This window comes from Crassostrea angulata, chromosome 8 (assembly GCF_025612915.1).
Source record: "Crassostrea angulata isolate pt1a10 chromosome 8, ASM2561291v2, whole genome shotgun sequence".
NCBI lineage: Eukaryota > Metazoa > Mollusca > Bivalvia > Ostreida > Ostreidae > Magallana > Magallana angulata.
The window spans coordinates 18,692,103-18,712,582 of NC_069118.1; the positions used below are offsets into that span (position 1 = coordinate 18,692,103).

The 20,480-nt window shown below is 33.1% G+C and overlaps 1 protein-coding gene across 1 annotated transcript; it reads left to right on the plus strand.

The window, feature by feature from the left end:
• Window positions 1-10,398: 10,398 nt before the first annotated feature.
• LOC128158512 (macrophage-expressed gene 1 protein-like) lies at window positions 10,399-13,195 on the plus strand. Its single transcript, XM_052821382.1, has one exon. The coding sequence runs from the start codon at window positions 10,521-10,523 to the stop codon at window positions 12,627-12,629; it is 2,109 nt and encodes a 702-aa protein (XP_052677342.1). The 5' UTR covers window positions 10,399-10,520; the 3' UTR covers window positions 12,630-13,195.
• The last annotated feature ends 7,285 nt before the right edge of the window (window positions 13,196-20,480 follow it).

Here is a 20,480-nt window from a genome sequence, read left to right on the forward strand (position 1 = left end):
GATTTTGAAATATGCACATTAAATAAGATGCAACCCTGGAATTGATATAGATGCTCAACATTTAATTATATTAATAATATTTCACTGAATTCAAAGTGCTTGACATCCCAAAGTAAGATTTTTGTTTTTCTTTATATATTCAGTACCGATCAGACCCAACCTAACAGAAAGTAAACCCCAACTAAACCCCCAGGTTTGATTTCTGGGTTTACTCTGGGTTTACTGAGGGTTTACCAGAATGGAGCAAGAGTAAACCTAAAGTAAACAGATAGGTAAAGTTAGCTACTAGTAGCTGGCTACTAGTAACTGGCTACGAGAAGTAAAAAAAGCTAGCTACTAGTAACTGGCTACGAGATTAAATAAAAGTTAGCTACTAGTAACTGGCTACTAGTAACTGGCTACGAGAAGTAAGAAAAGCTAGCTACTAGTAACTGGCTACGAGATTAAAGAAACTTGGCTTCTAGATACTTCTTACCGTCCATGGGAGAACACATACCAAAGATTTCTATTTTTGTTCTTAAGATGTACATTGCACTATATCACTATCAATTGTCAATATATCTCAAGTAGCTGTATATATATACTGAAGATATATGCCTGACTTGCTAATATCAACATTCTGCCGAGTCATCCACATAATATTACCACACAATTACTCAGATATCTCTCTTTATGTAGTCAGCTACTTGTGCGTTCCGTTACAAATATCTAAATTTTTTGGCGGTTTTGTCAATATATCTCAAGTAGCTGTATATATAGATTGAAGATATATGCCAGACATGCTAATATCAACATTCTGTCAAGTCATCCACATAATATTACGACACAATTACTCAGATATCTCTCTTTATGTAGTCAGCTACTTGTGCATTTTGTCACAAATATCATTCTTTTTTGGCAGTTTTGTCAATATATCTCAAGTAGCTGAATATATAGATTAAAGATATATGCCAGACATACTAATATCAACATTCTGTCGAGTCATCCACATAATATTACGACACAATTACTCAGATATCTCTCTTGATGTAGTCAGCTACTTATGCATTTCGTTCTAAATATCTTTATTTTTGGCAGTTTTGTCAATATACCTCAAGTAGCTGAATATATAGATGTAAGATATATGCCGGTCTTTCTAAAATCAACATTCTGTCAAGTCATCCACATAATATTGCGACACAATTACTCAGATATCTCAATTTATGTAGTCAGCTACTTGTGCATTTCGTTACAAATATCTTTATTTTTTGGCGGTTTTGTCAATATATCTCAAGTAGCTGAATATATAGATTGAAGATATATGCCAGTCTTGCTAAAATCAACATTCTGTCAAGTCATCCACATAATATTACGACACAATTACTCAGATATCTCTCTTTATGTAGTCAGCTACTTGTGCATTTTGTTACAAATATCTTTATTTTTTGGCGGTTTTATCAATATATCTCAAGTAGCTGAATATATAGATGTAAGATATATGCCAGTCTTGCTAAAATCAACATTCTGTCAAGTCATCCACATAATATTACGACACAATTACTCAGATATCTCAATTTATGTAGTCAGCTACTTGTGCGTTTCGTTACAAATATCTTTATTTTTTGGCGGTTTTGTCAATATACCTCAAGTAGCTGAATATATAGACTGAAGATATGTGTCAGACATGCTAATATCAACATTCTTTCAAGTCATCCACATAATATGATCACACAATTACTCAGATATCTCTCTTTATGTAGTCAGCTACTTGTGCATTTCGTTATAAATATCTTTATTTTTGGCAGTTTTATCAATATATCTCAAGTAGCTGAATATATAGATGTAAGAAATATGCCATTCTTGCTAAAATCAACATTCTGTCAAGTCATCCACATAATATTACGACACAATTACTCAGATATCTCTCTTTATGAAGTCAGCTACTTGTGCGTTCTGTTACAAATATCTTTATTTTTTGGTGGTTTTGTCAATATACCTCAAGTAGCTGAATATATAGATTGAAGATATATGCCAGTCTTGCTAATATCAACATTTCTTCAAGTCTTCTACATAATATTACAACACAATTACTCAGATATCTCTCTTGATGTAGTCAGCTACTTGTGCATTTCGTTATAAATATCTTTATTTTTGGCAGTTTTGTCAATATATCTCAAGTAGCTGAATATATAAATGTAAGAAATATGCCAGTCTTGCTAAAATCTACATTCTGTCAAGTCATCCACATAATTTAATCACACAATTACTCAGATATCTCTCTTGATGTAGTCAGCTGCTTGTGCATTTTGTCTCAAATATCATTCTTTTTTTGCGGTTTTGTCAATATACCTCAAGTAGCTGAATAAATAGATTGAAGATATATGTCAGACATGCTAATATCAACATTCTGTTAAGTCATCCACATAATATTACGACACAATTACTCAGATATCTCTCTTTATATAGTCAGCTACTTGTGCATTTCGTTATAAATATCTTTATTTTTGGCAGTTTTGTCAATATATCCCAAGTAGCTGAATATATAGATGTAAGATATATGCCAGTCTTGCTAAAATCAACATTCTGTCAAGTCATCCACATAATATTACGACACAATTACTCAGATATCTCTCTTTATGTAGTCAGCTACTTGTGCGTTCCGTTACAAATATCTTTATTTTTTGGCGGTTTTGTCAATATACCTCAAGTAGCTGAATATTTAGATTGAAGATATATGTCAGACATGCTAATATCAACATTCTGTTAAGTCATCCACATAATATTACGACACAATTACTCAGATATCTCTCTTGATGTAGTCAGCTACTTGTGCATTTTGTTACAAATATCTTTATTTTTTGCTGTTTTGTCTATATCTCTCAAGTAGCTGTATATATAGATTGTAGATATATGCCAGACATGCTAATATCAACATTCTGTTAAGTCATCCACATAATATTACGACACAATTACTCAGATATCTCTCTTGATGTAGTCAGCTACTTGTGCATTTTGTTTCAAATATCATTCTTTTTTGGCGGTTTTGTCGATATATTTCAAGTAGCTGAATATATAGGTTGCAGATATATGCCAGTCTTGCTAATATCAACATTCTGTCAAGTCATCCACATAATATGATCACACAATTACTCAGATATATATATAATATTATGTGGATGACTTGACAGAATGTTGATATTAGCATGTCTGGCATATATCTTCAATCTATATATTCAGCTACTTGAGATATATTAATAAAACTGCGAAAAAATGAAGATATTTGTAACGAAATGCACAAGTAGCTGACTACATAAAGAGAGATATCTGAGTAATTGTGTCGTAATATTATGTGGATGACTTGACAGAATGTTGATATTAGCATGTCTGGCATATATCTTACATTTATATATTCAGCTACTTGAGATAAATTGATAAAACCGCAAAAATATGAAGGTATTTGTAACGAAATGCACAAGAAGCTGACTACATAAAGAGAGATATCTGAGTAATTGTGTCGTAATATTATGTGGATGACTTGACAGAATGTTGATATTAGCATGTCTGGCATATATCTTCAATCTATATATTCAGCTACTTGAGATATATTCACAAATCCGCCAAGAAATGAAGATATTTGTAACGAAATGCACAAGTAGCTGACTACATAAAGAGAGATATCTGAGTAATTGTGTCGTAATATTACGTGGATGACTTGACAGAATGTTGATATTAGCATGTCTGGCATATATCTTCAATCTATATATTCAGCTACTTGAGATATATTGATAAAACTGCGAAAAAATGAAGATATTTGTAACGAAATGCACAAGTAGCTGACTACAGAAAGAGAGATATCTGAGTAATTGTGTCGTAATATTATGTGGATGACTTGACAGAATGTTGATATTAGCATGTCTGACATATATCTTCAACCTATATATTCAGCTACTTGAGATATATTGACAAAACCGCCAAAAAATGAAGATATTTGTAACGAAATGCACAAGTAGCTGACTACAAAAGGAGAGATATCTGAGTAATTGTGTGATCATATTATGTGGATGACTTGACAGAATGTTGATATTAGCATGTCTGACATATATCTTCAATCTATATATTCAGCTACTTGAGATATATTGATAAAACTGAGAAAAAATGAAGATATTTGTAACGAAATGCACAAGTAGCTGACTACAAAAAGAGAGATATCTGAGTAATTGTGTGATCATATTATGTGGATGACTTGACAGAATGTTGATATTAGCATGTCTGACATATATCTTCAATCTATATATTCAGCTACTTGAGATATATTGACAAAACTGCCAAAAAATGAAGATATTTGTAACGAAATGCACAAGTAGCTGACTACATAAAGAGAGATATCTGAGTAATAATGTCGTAATATTATGTGGATGACTCGACAGAATGTTGATATTAGCATGTCTGGCATATATCTTCAATCTATATATTCAGCTACTTGAGATATATTGATAAAACCGCAAAAAAATGAAGATATTTGTAACGAAGTGCACAAGTAGCTGACTACATAAAAAGAGATATCTGAGTAATTGTGTGGTAATATTATGTGGATGACTTGACAGAATATTGATATTAGCATGTCTGACATATATCTTACATTTATATATTCAGCTACTTGAGATATATTGATAAAACCGCAAAAAAATAAAGATATTTGTAACGAAATGCACAAGTAGCTGACTACATAAAGAGAGATATCTGAGTAATTGTGTCGTAATATTATGTGGATGACTTGACAGAATGTTAATATTAGCATGTCTGGCATATATCGTATATCTCTATATTTATCTACTTGAGATATATTGACAAAATTGCCAAAAATGAAGATATTTATAACGAAATGCACAAGTAGCTGACTACATAAAGAGAGATATCTGAGTAATTGTGTCGTATTATTATGTGGATGACTTGACAGAATGTTGATATTAGCATGTCTGGCATATATCTTCAATCTATATATTCAGCTACTTGAGATATATTAATAAAACCGCAAAAAAATGAAGATATTTGTAACGAAATGCACAAGTAGCTGACTACATAAAGAGAGATATCTGAGTAATTGTGTCGTAATATTATGTGGATGACTTGACAGAATGTTGATATTAGCATGTCTGGCATATATCTTACATATATATATTTAGCTACTTGAGATATATTGACAAAACTGCCAAAAAATGAAGATATTTGTAACGAAATGCACAAGTAGCTGACTACATAAAGAGAGATATCTGAGTAATTGTGTGATCATATTATGTGGATGACTTGACAAAATGTTGATATTAGCAAGACTAGCATATATCTTCAATCTATATATACAGCTACTTTAGATATATAGACAAAACAGCAAAAAGATAAAGATATTTGTAACAAAATGCACAAGTAGCTGACTACATAAAGAGAGATATCTGAGTAATTGTGTCGTAATATTATGTGGATGACTTGACAGAATGTTGATATTAGCATGTCTGGCATATATCTTCAATCTATATATACAGCTACTTGAGATATATAGAAAAAACAGCCAAAAAATAAAGATATTTGTAACGAAATGCACAAGTGGCTGACTACATAAAGAGAGATATCTGAGTATTTGTGTGGTAATATTATGTGGATGAATCGGCAGAATGTTGATATTAGCAAGTCAGGCATATATCTTCAGTCTATATAAACAGCTACTTGAGATATATTGACAATTGACAGTGATATAGTGCAATGTACATCTTAAGAACAAAAATAGAAATCTTTGGTATGTGTTCTCCCATGGACAGTAAGAAGTATCTAGAAGCCAAGTTTCTTTAATCTCGTAGCCAGTTACTAGTAGCTAGCTTTTCTTACTTCTCGTAGCCAGTTACTAGTAGCCAGTTACTAGTAGCTAACTTTTCTTTAATCTCGTAGCCAGTTACTAGTAGCTAGCTTTTCTTACTTCTCGTAGCCAGTTACTAGTAGCCAGTTACTAGTAGCTAACTTTACCTATCTAAAGTAAACCCAGGGTAGACAGAGAAAATAAATCCGGTCAGAAGTATTCCCCTGAAAACAGACGCTCACTGTGTATTCGGAATATACAAGGAGCTTGAATTACAAGCAGTAGGATGGTAAGATAAAGGACAAGTCTGCTTAACACTTCGGTGCGTACTGTTGACCTCAAAAGCAATTTCCAAGTAAACCCAGAGTAAACCCCGAGTAGACCCCAAACGTAAACCCGGGGTTTAGATTGGGTTTACTCTGGTGTTAGGTTGGGTCTGATTGGTACTGTAGGAAATAGAATAGAAATAACAAGTAGTTAACTCAGTTAACACAGTGTTAGCTAACCAATGCATTTAATTGCTTTTGATCAACAGATTTGAACCACTGAATTATTTGCTAATAACTTGATTAGGATTTAACAAGTCGTTATCTTTAAATGTATTAAATGGTTTACTCGCGCACTTTGAACAATTGACCAAATTTGACTGTTAGAAGTCAAGTTAAATGAGAGATACAGAGTTAAGAATTCATTGTAACGTAAGCAAAGCTCAATTCTTATATTTGTTAACAAATAATGTAAAGTGTGGAATAACCATTTCTTTGACAAAATGACTCTTGGAAAACAAAGTAAACTGATTCAATTTGTTCATAAATAATATTATCAACTGAAAAAAGTAACATTTATTTGAAACTTTAAACCAATTAACCACTTTTGTAAACAATAACAAGGTTCGAGCTTTGTTTACAAAACAAATATTTCAAACGGTATCTTGATCACTCAATATCTTACTTTTAGATTTTGACAAAACATACCCATATTAACTATTCCAAACATTAAAAATGGTAAAATAAAATTTGATAAATTTTGAGCTGAAACGGTACCCAAGTCCCTTTAACACGATGTTGAATTTAGTCACCTTCTGCAAAACCGGGCCTAGTTGATTGAGTGCACAATCACTGTTGGATAAAAACGTTATCTTATTGATTATATTTACATTGTTAAAACTGGAACAGCTGTTTACACTGCTCTGTCTGCTCTTTGTAATCGCCTTTTTTCTCGTGGATCTCGCTGCAGTTGGCAGCGACCGATTACAATTGTCTCCATATGAGGTATCCGGCGAATTTTACTATTTGCACACGCATTGCTCATTGCACTGCTTTATTTACTATGCAATGACAACCTCATTTAAATCTTTAATTACACGTTGATTACTAAAACGCTGCTCTTTTATCCGTTTGCCTTGAAAATAAAATATTTATATAGTTACATACATAATAATTGAAATCATGTCTTTCTTCACATATATGTAATAACATTTATCGGAAGTATAATTTGCCTGCTAAAAATAAAGCTTACGCATGCCTTGCTATTTAGGAAATCAACAAAACAATGCTATAATTATATAATTTATTGCATGTATATGTAGTGTAATGCTTTTGTATTAACAGAGGTGACCAATGATATTACATACCGATCATTCCTTTAAAAGGAATACTTGTGTACTCTTAGTTGTAAGCAATTTGTTAAAAATCCAATATGTCTTCTGTTTTGACTGGTTAAGAGTCCGTATAATGTTATGTAGGAAGTGCACCTTTGCTTGATAGAGTGTCCGTATGCTAGCTGTTTAATTTCAAAATGGAAGTTCGTTTGAGTAAGATTATGGATACGCTGGAGAAAAAGGCTATGGCGTTGAGAAAAGGGGCATGGTGCTGTCAAAGAATGGCATGGCACGGAAGCACGCTAATACGCTTTAGATTTAACACTAGCATTGCCAATTGATACAGTTGTAATCCATTATTTATCCTATTGAAAGCTGCAAAGAAATTTTTACCTTGCCGGGTTAGATTATAGTGATTATCCATGTTTGTCTATGTAAGGTTCTATCATATTTCAACTCAAACAACTCTCCAATTGTTAAATATGACTGTCATTTCTCTTTACATACCTTACAACAAAAGTTAAACACAGCTATAAATCATTACCTCATATTAAAGGAACCAAGACCAATGTTGGCCATAAACTTAATGTTTTACGAAGCTTATCACAATGCACTTTCATACCAACATGTAACAGACCATGTCTTATTCAAAACTAGGTTGCCATGCAGTTGTTTGTCAATGACCAAATTTAGAAGAAGAGAACTTTAATAACATTCTTTTAATTTCTTGCATTAAGAAAACAATAACTTTAAGTTTAAGAACAATAGGGAGATGAAACAAATCAATATGCATTTGTATGTGTACATGTCACTGATGATTTTTTGCCAAAATATGTACAATACGTAAGCAGATTTGTTGGTAAATATTTTCTGCCAGACTTTTTAGGCAAACGTCTGTTATTGGCCGAATGTAGCATGAGTTTTTAATGGTCGTATTTTTTACCAAAATAGTGGGAGTTCAAAAAACTTTTGATATCTTAATTTCAAATATATGATTATATGATTCATATATATCACTACAATGTATAAAAGCATAAACGGAATATAAAGATCTACCAAATAATTAGAAATTTATTTGGTCCCTTTGTGGGATTTATTCTAACATATTGCTATTGCAGCGACAAAATGTGATAAGCAAATTGAATTAACCCTTTTATGTTTCTTATACTTTTGTAAATATTTTGAGCCAGTAATTTTAAGAGTGCTGGATGATTTTAGCTATTTTTGAACTATATTAACCTCCTTCAGAAAAAGAGCTTGGGACAAAGAAATAGGAAAATCTTTGAATTTTAAAGCTTATATGTTTGAATTTTTCTTAAGAAAAAATGACAACTTCTGGTCAAACATATCATAATATTAAGAATTTTAAAGGGGCATGGTCACGATTTTGGTAAAAAAAATTAATTGCCGATTTTAATGTATAAATGCTTTAGTAAGGCATTTTAATTATGCAGCCAAAATTTAAGTATCATACGTTGAGTTATAAGCGAGTTACAGAGCTTAGAATTCTTTGCTATGTAAACATAACTTTTGAATTTTTGAATATTGAAATGAAAATTCCAGTTTTAGACATAAAATGAATGTGTTAAACGCTAGGAACTGTTTAATTATGCTTAAAACGATCAAGAAGATAGACAAATTAGCTTGCAAAAGATTTTTGCTGGTAGTATATTAAGCATACGAAAACAAAAACAGGGAACGAGCCTTGTTTACATGACAAAAAATTGTGAACTTTGTATCTTGCTCATAACTCTACGTCTGACTCTCAAATTCCACATGATCATTAAAAATACATTCGTAAAGCATTATAAATAATAAAAACAGTAAAACTGAATTGCACCAAAATCGTGACCATGTCCCTTTAAGGTAGACCTGATGGTTTATTCATTGATCACACAGCCTTCTTAATGAATTGAGATAAATAGAAAGTGTTCGAGGAAAAAGACCTGCCACTCTAAATTTATTTATTTTTTTACAAAATAAAGAGTAAAGTTTTTAAAATTTTATCATTTTAGGACTGTTGTATGTAAAACCAAATTATTTCTGTTGAAAAAATGTTTTTCTAAAAACAAATCCACGTTTACACACTTTCTAAATTATGTAAGTTAAGATTAATGTTATTCATCTATTCTTTTTGAAGATATTTTCAAACATTGTTAATTCAAGTTTAAAAGGGGTCCTATCCTTTTTTTTGCCTCTAATATTATTTCTTTTCGAAAATTTTCTTTCAAACCCTTCTTCAACAGAATTCAATAACAATTTCAAAACTGACTAATGATAAATTTAGTGAAAAATCATTGGTCAATTTTTTGGTTGTCACTTCCGATCGCGAGATACTAAAGTTTTAATGTTTTGCTTGTTCACAATTTTCAAAGGTGGCATTCCATAGCCGCAGTGTATTTAACATTTTTAACAGTTTTTTAAATATACGTTTTAATATCGTAAAAAATTATAATAATAACTCCTTTATTCCAATATTGATATGTCTTTTGAAATACCTAGAGTGGGTAAGACGAAATTTAAAGAGAAATACAACGATCACTTGTTTTAAGGTGCATTAAGGTGGAAAACCTCTCGTTCCGCGCAACGATATAGCGTTAATTTTTTTTTCATTTATTCCATAAATTGCGTTTCAAATGAATTTTAATGATAAATATCCAGTGTCTTTTTAAAATAAATTTGAAGGTAAAAATTAGAAGGGGGCATGGTCACTATCTTGGTCAAAGCAAGGCATTTCTAATGACTATCCAAAATTTGAACGTCAGTTGTAGAGTTATTAGCAAGATACAAAACTTTTATTTCATAATATGTAAACAAAGCTGTTGCCATGTTAAACATTTATTTTCAATATACCGTGAAACAATCGTTAAAGCATAGTAAATATCAAAACCGAACAAAAAAAAATCTTCGCCAAAATCGTGTCCAGACCCAATAAAACGTTATTGCTGCTAAGATACACTGGCATCTCTCTTTTGATATCACTCATGGAAGTTCAATTTATTGACTGATGAGAATATTTTACTCCCAAGTAAGGTTATATTGATATGCGTTCCCAAAAGCCAGTCTACCAAGTCTTGGTAACACAACCAAAGGGATATGTTCACACTAGTACTGGTACTGTACTTGTTTGGTTTGACGACTGCATTCGTAAATGCGGAGAAACCAAACTTTATCAATGGAGACCCGAGGACATGTTATGATGGAAAGGGAGAAAAGCCTTTAATGTTCGAAGTTCTTCCAGGATTTGGTTGGGATAACCTCGTCAACGAAAACCGTGGCGTTGTTGTGAATTTCAATTATTCAAAATGCAAGACAACCGAAGACAGGCGTTATCTTCTTCCAGACGGGATTGTTACTATTCCTGTCAAGACAAGTCAAATGAACGTTTTTTCCAAGTTGTATGACCACTGGTCTCAATATGAATCAGACACGGCGAATTCAATTAACATTGGTGCATCGGGACACAAAATGGGAGTAAAAATTGCTGCAAGTTTTTCTTCTGAACATGAACACATTAGGAAACACCAGTTGGAAGATAAGTCCTTTACTACCAAAGTACAGGTAAAATTTGTTAGATACACAGCCAAAGTTCTTCCAGATATACAGCTTGATCAGTCTTTCCGCAACCGTCTGCTTAAAATCGCCGGTCATATACACCAAAACCGGAAATTTTCCACGAAATACGAGAGCGAACTACTAGTCCGCGATTTTGGTACGCATGTTCTAACAAGTGTTGACGCCGGGGCTTCCATTGTCAAAGTGGATCAAGTAGATTCCTCTTTCCTTAAAGATACCACAACAAACCGAGAAAATATTGGGTTTTCAGCAAGCATTTCCCTTCCAGGTATAGTAAGTGAGAGTATAAAGAATAAGTTTTCAAACACAAAACTGGAACTTGAAAAGTACATGAAGAATGTCAAAAATTCCGATATAAGGACTTATGGTGGCCCACCCATGAATCCGGAAAATTTCACGCTGAGCGAATGGACAACTACCATCGGGAATGATTTGGTTGCTGTTGACAGGAATGGGTTTCCTCTCGACTACGTGATCTCAACGACAACATTCCCTGAGCTATCTGAGAGCTTGGTTGAAGAACTTGTTCAGAGTGTTCGAAAAGCAATTTTATCCTACTTCAAACATAATACATATCCCGGATGTACAAACCCTAATGCACCTAACTTTAGCAAAATTTCAAATCTGGACGACGGCTCATGTCACGAGCCATTTACTAATCTAAGCTTCGGAGGAGTTTATCAAGAGTGCAACTTCCATGGAACTCTTATTGATAATGAAAACATGTGTGACAGTCTTGCAACCAACAATCCTCGAACCCAGGCATTTGCGTGTCCAGAGGGATTTGAAAAAGTTCCCCTCCACGAAGGCATAACACACAAATCTCAGCATCAGCACCAATGTCGCAGATGCTGGGCATTCTTTCACTGCTGTCACGATCAATCCTATTACGCCTCAGCAACATATAATTCGTTCTGGTGTCGAGCAAAACCAGACTCTCTAGTACGTGAAGATATTGGATTCCTATTTGGCGGACTGTATTCGGACAGAACAACTAACTTTGTCACACAAACAAAATCATGTCCACAGTATTTCAATCCAGTGATGATAACATCGAACGTTAGGGTTTGCATAAGTGATGACTACGAACATGGCAAAACGTTTGCAGTACCTTTTGGTGGGTTCTACAGTTGCAGAAATGGAAATCCCTTCGTAAATGGAACAGTCAATAAAACATGTCCTAAAGGATTTAGCAATCATTTGGCTACTATCGACGTAGATTGTGAAATTCAGTATTGTGTGCGGACTGATCAATTTTCGGAATCAAAATTCCCAACCGTTCAGATCCCGCCATTTTCCGTCGTCCCAGCAGAAAGTATTAAAGAGGCGGCTCATTTCATTATTTCTCATAACTCTGAAAATTGGGTTCAACTTGTTGATCCTAAAATTGAAGGTAAATCACCAGAAGAGTCAACATGGACAACTCTGAACTCGGCACCAACAGAAATGAAAAATTTATTGAAGAAGTTTACATCCAACGTCAAACTAAATGATCAGTCGGGAATGTCAAAGATCACAATTGCAGGTTTGACTGTTGGTGTGACAACTGCTGTCTGTGGTATCGTCGGTATAGCCATTGCTGTGTGGTGTAATCGCAAACACAAACGAGAATATAAAAACTTTGAATAGGCCTTAGTAAACTTGAATTTGTTGATAAAACATTTTTTCAAGCTCTACAAAGTTAGCAAAATGAATCAGACACATACCGTGCTTTTAGAATGCTTATATGTTCTTCTAAAAAAATATTCATCAACTGTTCATATAAATATAAATCTTCATCAAACTTTGAACCCCTTGTGTGACCCAAGAGTTATCTATGACCACAGTCTAAACAACTGAAAATCAACAAATAGTTATATGCTTGATTAAACTATACTGGTACTGTACCAGTTATCGGCTAAGACCAGTTATCGGCTAAACTGAGAGTTCGGGTTAATAGCACGTGACTATCTGAGATTCTTTTATTTAGTCCTCTGTTTTGAATAAAGAAAAGTAAGTTTGCTTGAAAACTTTCTTGAATATGTTTTAAACATAAGCTTAAACGATCATTGTTTACAGCTGATTTACATCTTTGCACTTTCAGCAGTGGGGGAAGTGACGTAATATGTTCAAAATAGATTATAACCCCTTTGTGATACATTATCATCTCCCTTCTTTGATATGACATATAATAGCACTACATATAACATGTAGAGACAAAAGGAATTCACAGGAAGTAACAGTTATTTAAAAATTTAACATTATAAAGATGACACATCTAAGGTTGTATACTGATATATTCATTCCATGTGAAAGAAATGAATAAAGAAAAAACATAATTTTTGTAGTGCTTCCGGTGTCGACCGGAAGTTACGCCGAACAAAATAAAATAGTTTAAAAACATGTACATATAAAGGTCTATCATCCTACAAAATTTGGTTGTTTAAGTCAACACCGTTTTTGAGATCTCATCGAAATAAGGTGTTTTGTCTCGGGACAGGAAACGGACAAACGGAAGTGCTTAATGAAAATTTTATTAAATATTTTTTGTAAACTTGCCCTTTGTATTTCATTGTTCATCGAGGACACTACAGATATCAAAGACAAAAAGATAAACTGATAAACAGCTCGATTTGTTTAAATTCTTCCTGTGTGGACCGGAAGTGACGGAAGACAAAATGAAACTGGTTAAACACATCCTCAATCAAATGTCTATCATCCATTAAAGTCTTGTGCTTTGATCACTTATAGTCTCTGATATCTCGTTTGTACAAAATGTGTTTCAAAAAAGCTACCTGAGATATTTGAGATATCTCACCGGAAGTAGAATTTTTTTGTTGATAAAACATTGCATTGATAACGTTTGTATAGATATATATACTTATATATCTATTCTATGGCAAAAGAATATTTGCGTACAAGTAGTTATTTTTTAAGTGCTTCCGGAAGTTATGCCGAACAAAACAGAATAGTGCAAACATATGTACGTACATAGGTCTATCATCCCACAAAATTTGGTTGTTCAAGTCATTACCGTTTTTGAGATTTTGTCGAAATTAGGTTTTTTTGTCTCGGGACAGGAAACGGACAAACGGAAATGCTCAATGAAAATTAAATTTGTTATTTCTTATTTACTTGCCTATATAACTTTATTATTAATCAAAGTAGCAAAAACTATCGAATGAAAACAGTTTAACGGATAAACAGCTTGATTTGTTTGAACTCCTCCGGTGTGGACCGGAAGTGACGGTCGACAAAATAAAACTATTTATACATATCTTCAATCAAATGTCTATAATCAGGGAAAGTTTCGTGTCTTGATCACTTACAGTTTCTGAGATCTTGCGGGTACAAAATGTGTTTTAAAAAAGCTTCCTGAGATAATCGAGATATCTCACCGGAAGTAGAATTTTTTTGTTTGTTTAACATTGCATAGATGACCTATGTAAGGATCTATACTAATATCTTTATTCTACGGAAAATTAATTAAATACCTAAAAACAAAAATTTGGAAGTGCTTCCGGTGACGACCGGAAGTTACGCCGAACAAAACAAAATAGTTTAAACACATCTACAACTATAGGTCTATCATCTCTCAAAGTTTGGATGTTCAAATCTTTATCGTTTATGAGATCTCGATGTGACAAGCTTTTTGTCGTGGGACAGGAAACGGACGACAGGAAATAAATTTTCAAAAAATGAAAAAAACGCCTCGAGATATTATCATTCTCTATCAGTCCTGAAAACTTGAAGTAAATCTATCCAGCCATCTCTGAGAAATCTTGTGGACAAAAACTGGGAAAAAAATAATAATAATAACTAGACTCTTGTTGCTATAGCAACAAAAAGGTCTTCCGTTCCTCATGTATAAATCTGAACAAAAGATCCATTTCTTTTGTAAACAGAAAATGGATATTATTTATACTAAAAAGGAATTCCCAAGAAATAAACAAAACAAAATGACAAAACGTCATTTTTGAGTACTTTCTGTGACGACCGGAAGCTACGCCGGATCATACAAAACATAGTAAACATATTTTCATACATTGCCTTGTATTTCCTCAAATTTTGGATGTTCAAGTTTTTGTTAGTTATAATATCTCGTTGAGAAATGGTTTTTGTCTCGGGACCGGAAACGAGCGAACGGAAGTGATTAAGAAATTGAAATACGTATTTTAGTACATTTACCTATGATAAGTTATTGTTCATCACATTGAGTAAAGTGCTAAAATAAATTCTAATTTAAAAAAAAACCTTTTATTGCTTGAACACTTCGAGTGAAAACCGGAAGTGACGTACGACCAAATGGAACCGGTTAAACACATGTTCATTTAAATGTCCATTATCCATACAAGTTTTGTGTCTTGATCTCTCAAAGTCTCTGAGATCTTGGGGGTAGTTTTTTTTTTTTTAAAAGAAGGCTACCTGAGATATTTGAGATGTCTCAACGGAAATAGAACTTTTTGGGTTTTTTTTTACCATCTGTGGATGACCTCCTGTATTTTTATAACTAAAATGTTACTTCCATGCTAAATAACAACATATTTTTAAAAAATCAGAATTTGGTGTACTTCCTGTGACGACCGGAAGTTACGCCGGATGAAACAAAATAGTGTTAACACGTGTCCATACACAGGTCTATAATCCTACAAAGTTTGGTTGTTGAAGTCGTTACCGTTTTTGAGATCTCGTCGATATAAGGTTTTTTGTCTCGGGACAGGAAACGGACAAACGGAAGTGCTTAATGAAATTTAATTTTTTTATATCTTGTTACTTTCCTATTTTAGATTATTATTCATCGAAGTAGCTAAAACTATCAAATAAAAACAGTTCTATGGATAAACAGTTTGATTTGTTTGAACTCTTCCGCTGTGGACCGAAAGTGACGGAAGACAAAATGAAACTGTTTAAACACATCTTCAATCAAATGTCTATGATTAATGAAAGTTTCGTGTCTGAATCACGTACAGTATCTGAGAACTTGCGGGTACAAAATATGTTTTAAAAAAGCTTCCTGAGATAATCGAGATATCTCACCGGAAGTAGATTTTTTTTGTTTATTTAACATTGTATAGATGACCTATGTAAGGATCTATACTAATATCTTTATTCTATGGGAAATAAATTAAATATGTAAAAAGAAAATTTTTTGAAGTGCTTCCGGTGACGACCGGAAGTTACGCCGAACAAAACAAAAATGTTTAAACACATCTACAACTATAGGTCTATCATCCCACACAGTTTGGATGTTCAAGTGTTTACCGTTTCTGAGATCTCGTTGGTACAAGCTTTTTCAACGCGGGACAGGAAACGGACGACCGGAAACGATTTTTGACAAAATGAAAAAAACGCCTCGAGATATTGTCATTTTCTTCCATTCCAGAAAATTTCACATAAATCTATCCAGTCATCTCTGAGAAATCTTGTGGACAAAAACTGGGAAAAAAATAATAATAATAAACTAGACTCTTGTTGCAAAAGCAACAAAAAGGTCTTCCGTTTTGATATACATGTATCAATTTAACTGTAAGACATTGCTTCTCTCACATAGAAAAAAAATGTGGATATGATAATTATTGTGAATGATATATCCAGACGTTACTTACATGTAAAACAACGAGAATGAAAAGAAATCAATTTTTGAAGTACTTTTTGTGACGACCGGAAGAAACGCCGAACTAAACAAAAATGTTAAGCAATTGTACAATCATTTGTCAATCTTTCCTCAAAGTTTGGTTGTTCACGGCTCTGCCAAATCTAAGATCTTTTTGAAACAATATTTTTTGTCTCGGGACCGAAACGGACGAACGAAAGTGATTAATAAAAACAAAAGCTGGTATTTCTCGTGCATTTGCTTAATGTACATCACTGTTTATCAGGCTAGATGAAATTCCAAGAAAGTCAGTTAAACTTGTTAAAAACAGGATTTGTTTGAACCCTTCCGGTAAGAACCGGAAGTGACAGTTGACAAAATTAAACCCGTTAAACACACCCCAATCAAAATTCTATCAATCATGAAAGATTCGTGTCTCAATCACTTGCAATGACGAAAATCTCGCTGACATCAAATTTGTTAAAAGGAAAGCTACATAGGGATATTTGAGATATCTCACCGGAAGTAAAATTTATTTGCCAATTTAACATTATATAGATGACATATGTAAGATTGTATACTGATATTTTCATTTTATGTAAAGTGAATAAAACAAATTTTTGAAGAGCTTCCAGTGACGACCGGAAGTTACGCCGAACAAAACAAAATAGTGTATATACATGTTCATACATAGGTCTATCATCTCACAAAGTTTGATCGTTCAAGTCGTTACCGTTTTTGAGATCTCCAGCAATCAAGGTTTTTTGTCTCGGGACAGGAAACGGACAAACGGAAGTGCTCAATGTAAATTGTAATTAATATTTTTTGTACTTGCCCTTTCTACTTAATTTTTCATCGACTTCACTACAAATATCAAAGGAAAACAGTTAACCTGATAAACAGCTTTATTTGTTTGAACTCTTCCTGTGTGGACCGGAAGTGACAGAAGACAAAACGAAACCGAGTAAACACATCTTCAATCAAATGTCTATCATCCATGAAAGATTTGTGCTTTGATCACTTATAGTCTCTGAGATCTCGTTTGTACAAAATGTGTTTCAAAAAAGGTACCTGAGATATTTGAGATATCTCACCGGAAGTAGAATTTTTTTGTTGAGTTAAAGTCGCATAGATTACCTATGCATAGATTTATACTTATATATTTATTTTATGGAAAAGGAATTTTATGCGTAAAAGAAGTTATTTTTGAAGTGCTTCCGGTGACGACCGGAAGTTACGACGAACAAAACAAAAGAGTGTGAACTCATCTACTGCTATGGGTCTACCGTCCCACAAAGTTTTGATGTTCAAGTCTTTACCGTTTTTGAGATCTCGTTGATTCAAGCTTTTTCAACGCGGGACAGGAAATGGACAAACGGAAGTGCTCAATCTAAATTGTATTTAATATTTCTTGTATACTTGCCCTTTGTACTTCATTTCTCATCCAGCACACTACAAATATCAATGGAGAAAAGTTAAACTGATAAACAGTTCGATTTGTTTGAACCCCTCCTGTGTGGACCGGAAGTGACGGAAGACAAAACGAAACCGGTTAAACACATCTTCAATCAAATGTCTATCATCCATTAAAGTTTTGTGCTTTGATGACTTATAGTTTCTAAGATCTCGATTGTACAAAATGTGTTTAAAAAAAGCTACCTGAGATATTTGAGATATCTCACCGGAAGTAGAATTTTTTTGTTGAGTTAACATCGCATAGATAACATATGCATAGATTTATACTTATATATTTATTTTATGGAAAAGGAATTTTATGCGAAAAAATAGTTATTTTTTAAGTGCTTCCGGTGACTACCGGAAGTTATGACGAACAAAATAAAATAGTTTAAACACATCTACAGCTATAGGTCTATCATCCCACAAAGTTTTGATGTTCAAGTCTAAGCCGATTTGGAGATCTCGTTGATACAAGCTTTTTCAACGCGGGACAGGAAACGGACGACCGGAAATGATTTTTGACAAAATCAAAAAATCATCTCGAGATATTGTCATTCTCTTTCATTTTAGAAAATTTCAGATAAATCTATCCAGTCATCTCTGAGAAATCTTCTGGACAAAAACTTGGAAAAAAATAATAATAATAATAAAAAACATTACAATCACTATAAGGTCTTCCGTTGGAAACGGAAGACCTTAACTAGACTCTTGTTGCTAAAGCAACAAAAAGGTCTTCCGTTCCTCATGTATAAATCTGTACAAAAGATCCATTTCTCTTGTAAACAGAAAATGGATATAATTTATACCGTAAAGGATTTCCAAAGAAATAAACAAAACGAAAAGACAAAACGTCATTTTTTGAGTAGTTTCTGTGACGACCAGAAGTTACGCCGGATCATACAAAACATAGTAAACATATCTTCATACATTGCCTTGTCTTTCCTCAAAGTTTGGATGTTCAAGTTTTTGTTAGTTATAATATCTCGTTGAGAAAAGGTTTTTATCTCGGGCCCGGAAACGAACGAACGGAAGTGATTAAGAAATTGTAAATACGTATTTTAGTACATTTACCTATGATACGTTTTTGTTCATCACATTGAGTAAAATTTTTAAAAATTCTAATGTTGAAAAAAACCTTTTCTTGCTTAAACACTTCGAGTGAAAACCGGAAGTGACGTACGACCAAATGGAACCCGTTAAACACATGTTCATTAAAATGTCCATTATCCATACAAGTTTTGTCTATTGATCTCTCACAGTTTCTGAGATCTTGGGGGTAGTTTTTTTTTTAAAAGAAGACTACCTGAAATATTTGAGATTTCTTACCGGAAGTAGATCTTTTTTGGGTTTTTTTATACCATGTGTGGATGATCTCTTGTATTTTTATAACTAAAATGTTACTTCCATGCTAAATAACCAATATATTTTTAAAAAATCAGAATTTAGTGTACTTCCTGTGACGACCGGAAGTTACGCCGGATGAAACAAAATAGTGTTAACACGTGTCCATACACAGGTCTATAATCCTACAAAGTTTGGTTGTTGAAGTCGTTACCGTTTTTGAGATCTCGTCGATATAAGGTTTTTTGTCTCGGGACAGGAAACGGACAAACGGAAGTAATTAATGAAATTTGAATTTGTTATATCTTGTTACTTTCCTCTTTTACATTATTATTCATCGAAGTAGCTAAAACTATCAAATAAAAACAGTTTAACAGATAAACAATTTGATTTGTTTGAACTCTTCCGCTGTGGACCTGAAGTGACGGAAGACAAAATGAAACTGTTTAAACACATCTTTAATCAAATGCCTATGATTAGTGAAAGTTTCTTGCTTAATCACGTACAGTACCTGAGAACTTGCGGGTACAAAATATGTTTTAAAAAAGCTTCCTGAGATATTCGAAATATCTCACCGGAAGTAGAATTTTTTTGTTTATTTAACATTGTATAGATGACATATGTAAGGATCTATACTAATATCCTTATTCTATGGGAACTAAATTAAATGCGTAAAAACAAAAAAAATTCAAGAGCTTCCGGTGACGACCGGAAGTTACGCCGAACAAAACAAAAATGTTTAAACACATTTACAACTATAGGTCTATCATCCCACAATGTTTGGATGTTCAAGTCTTTACCGTTTCTGAGATCTCGTTGGTACAAGCTTTTTCAACGCGGGACAGGAAACAGACGACCGGAAACGATTTTTGAATAAATGATAAAAACGCCTAGAGATATTGTCCTTTTCTTATATTCCAGAAAATTTCACATATATCTATCCAGTCATCTCTGAGAAATTTTGTGGACAAAAACTGGGAAAAAAATAATAACAATAAAAAACCTTACAATCACTATAAGGTCTTCCGTTGGAAACGGAAGACCTTAAAAACCTTACAATCACTATAAGGTCTTCCGTTGGAAACGGAAGACCTTAAAAAACCTTACAA

Excerpts from the sequence above, each read along its gene's own strand:
- LOC128158512 (XM_052821382.1), top strand. The coding sequence starts at position 10,521 with ATGTTCACACTAGTACTGGTACTGTACTTGTTTGGTTTGACGACTGCA.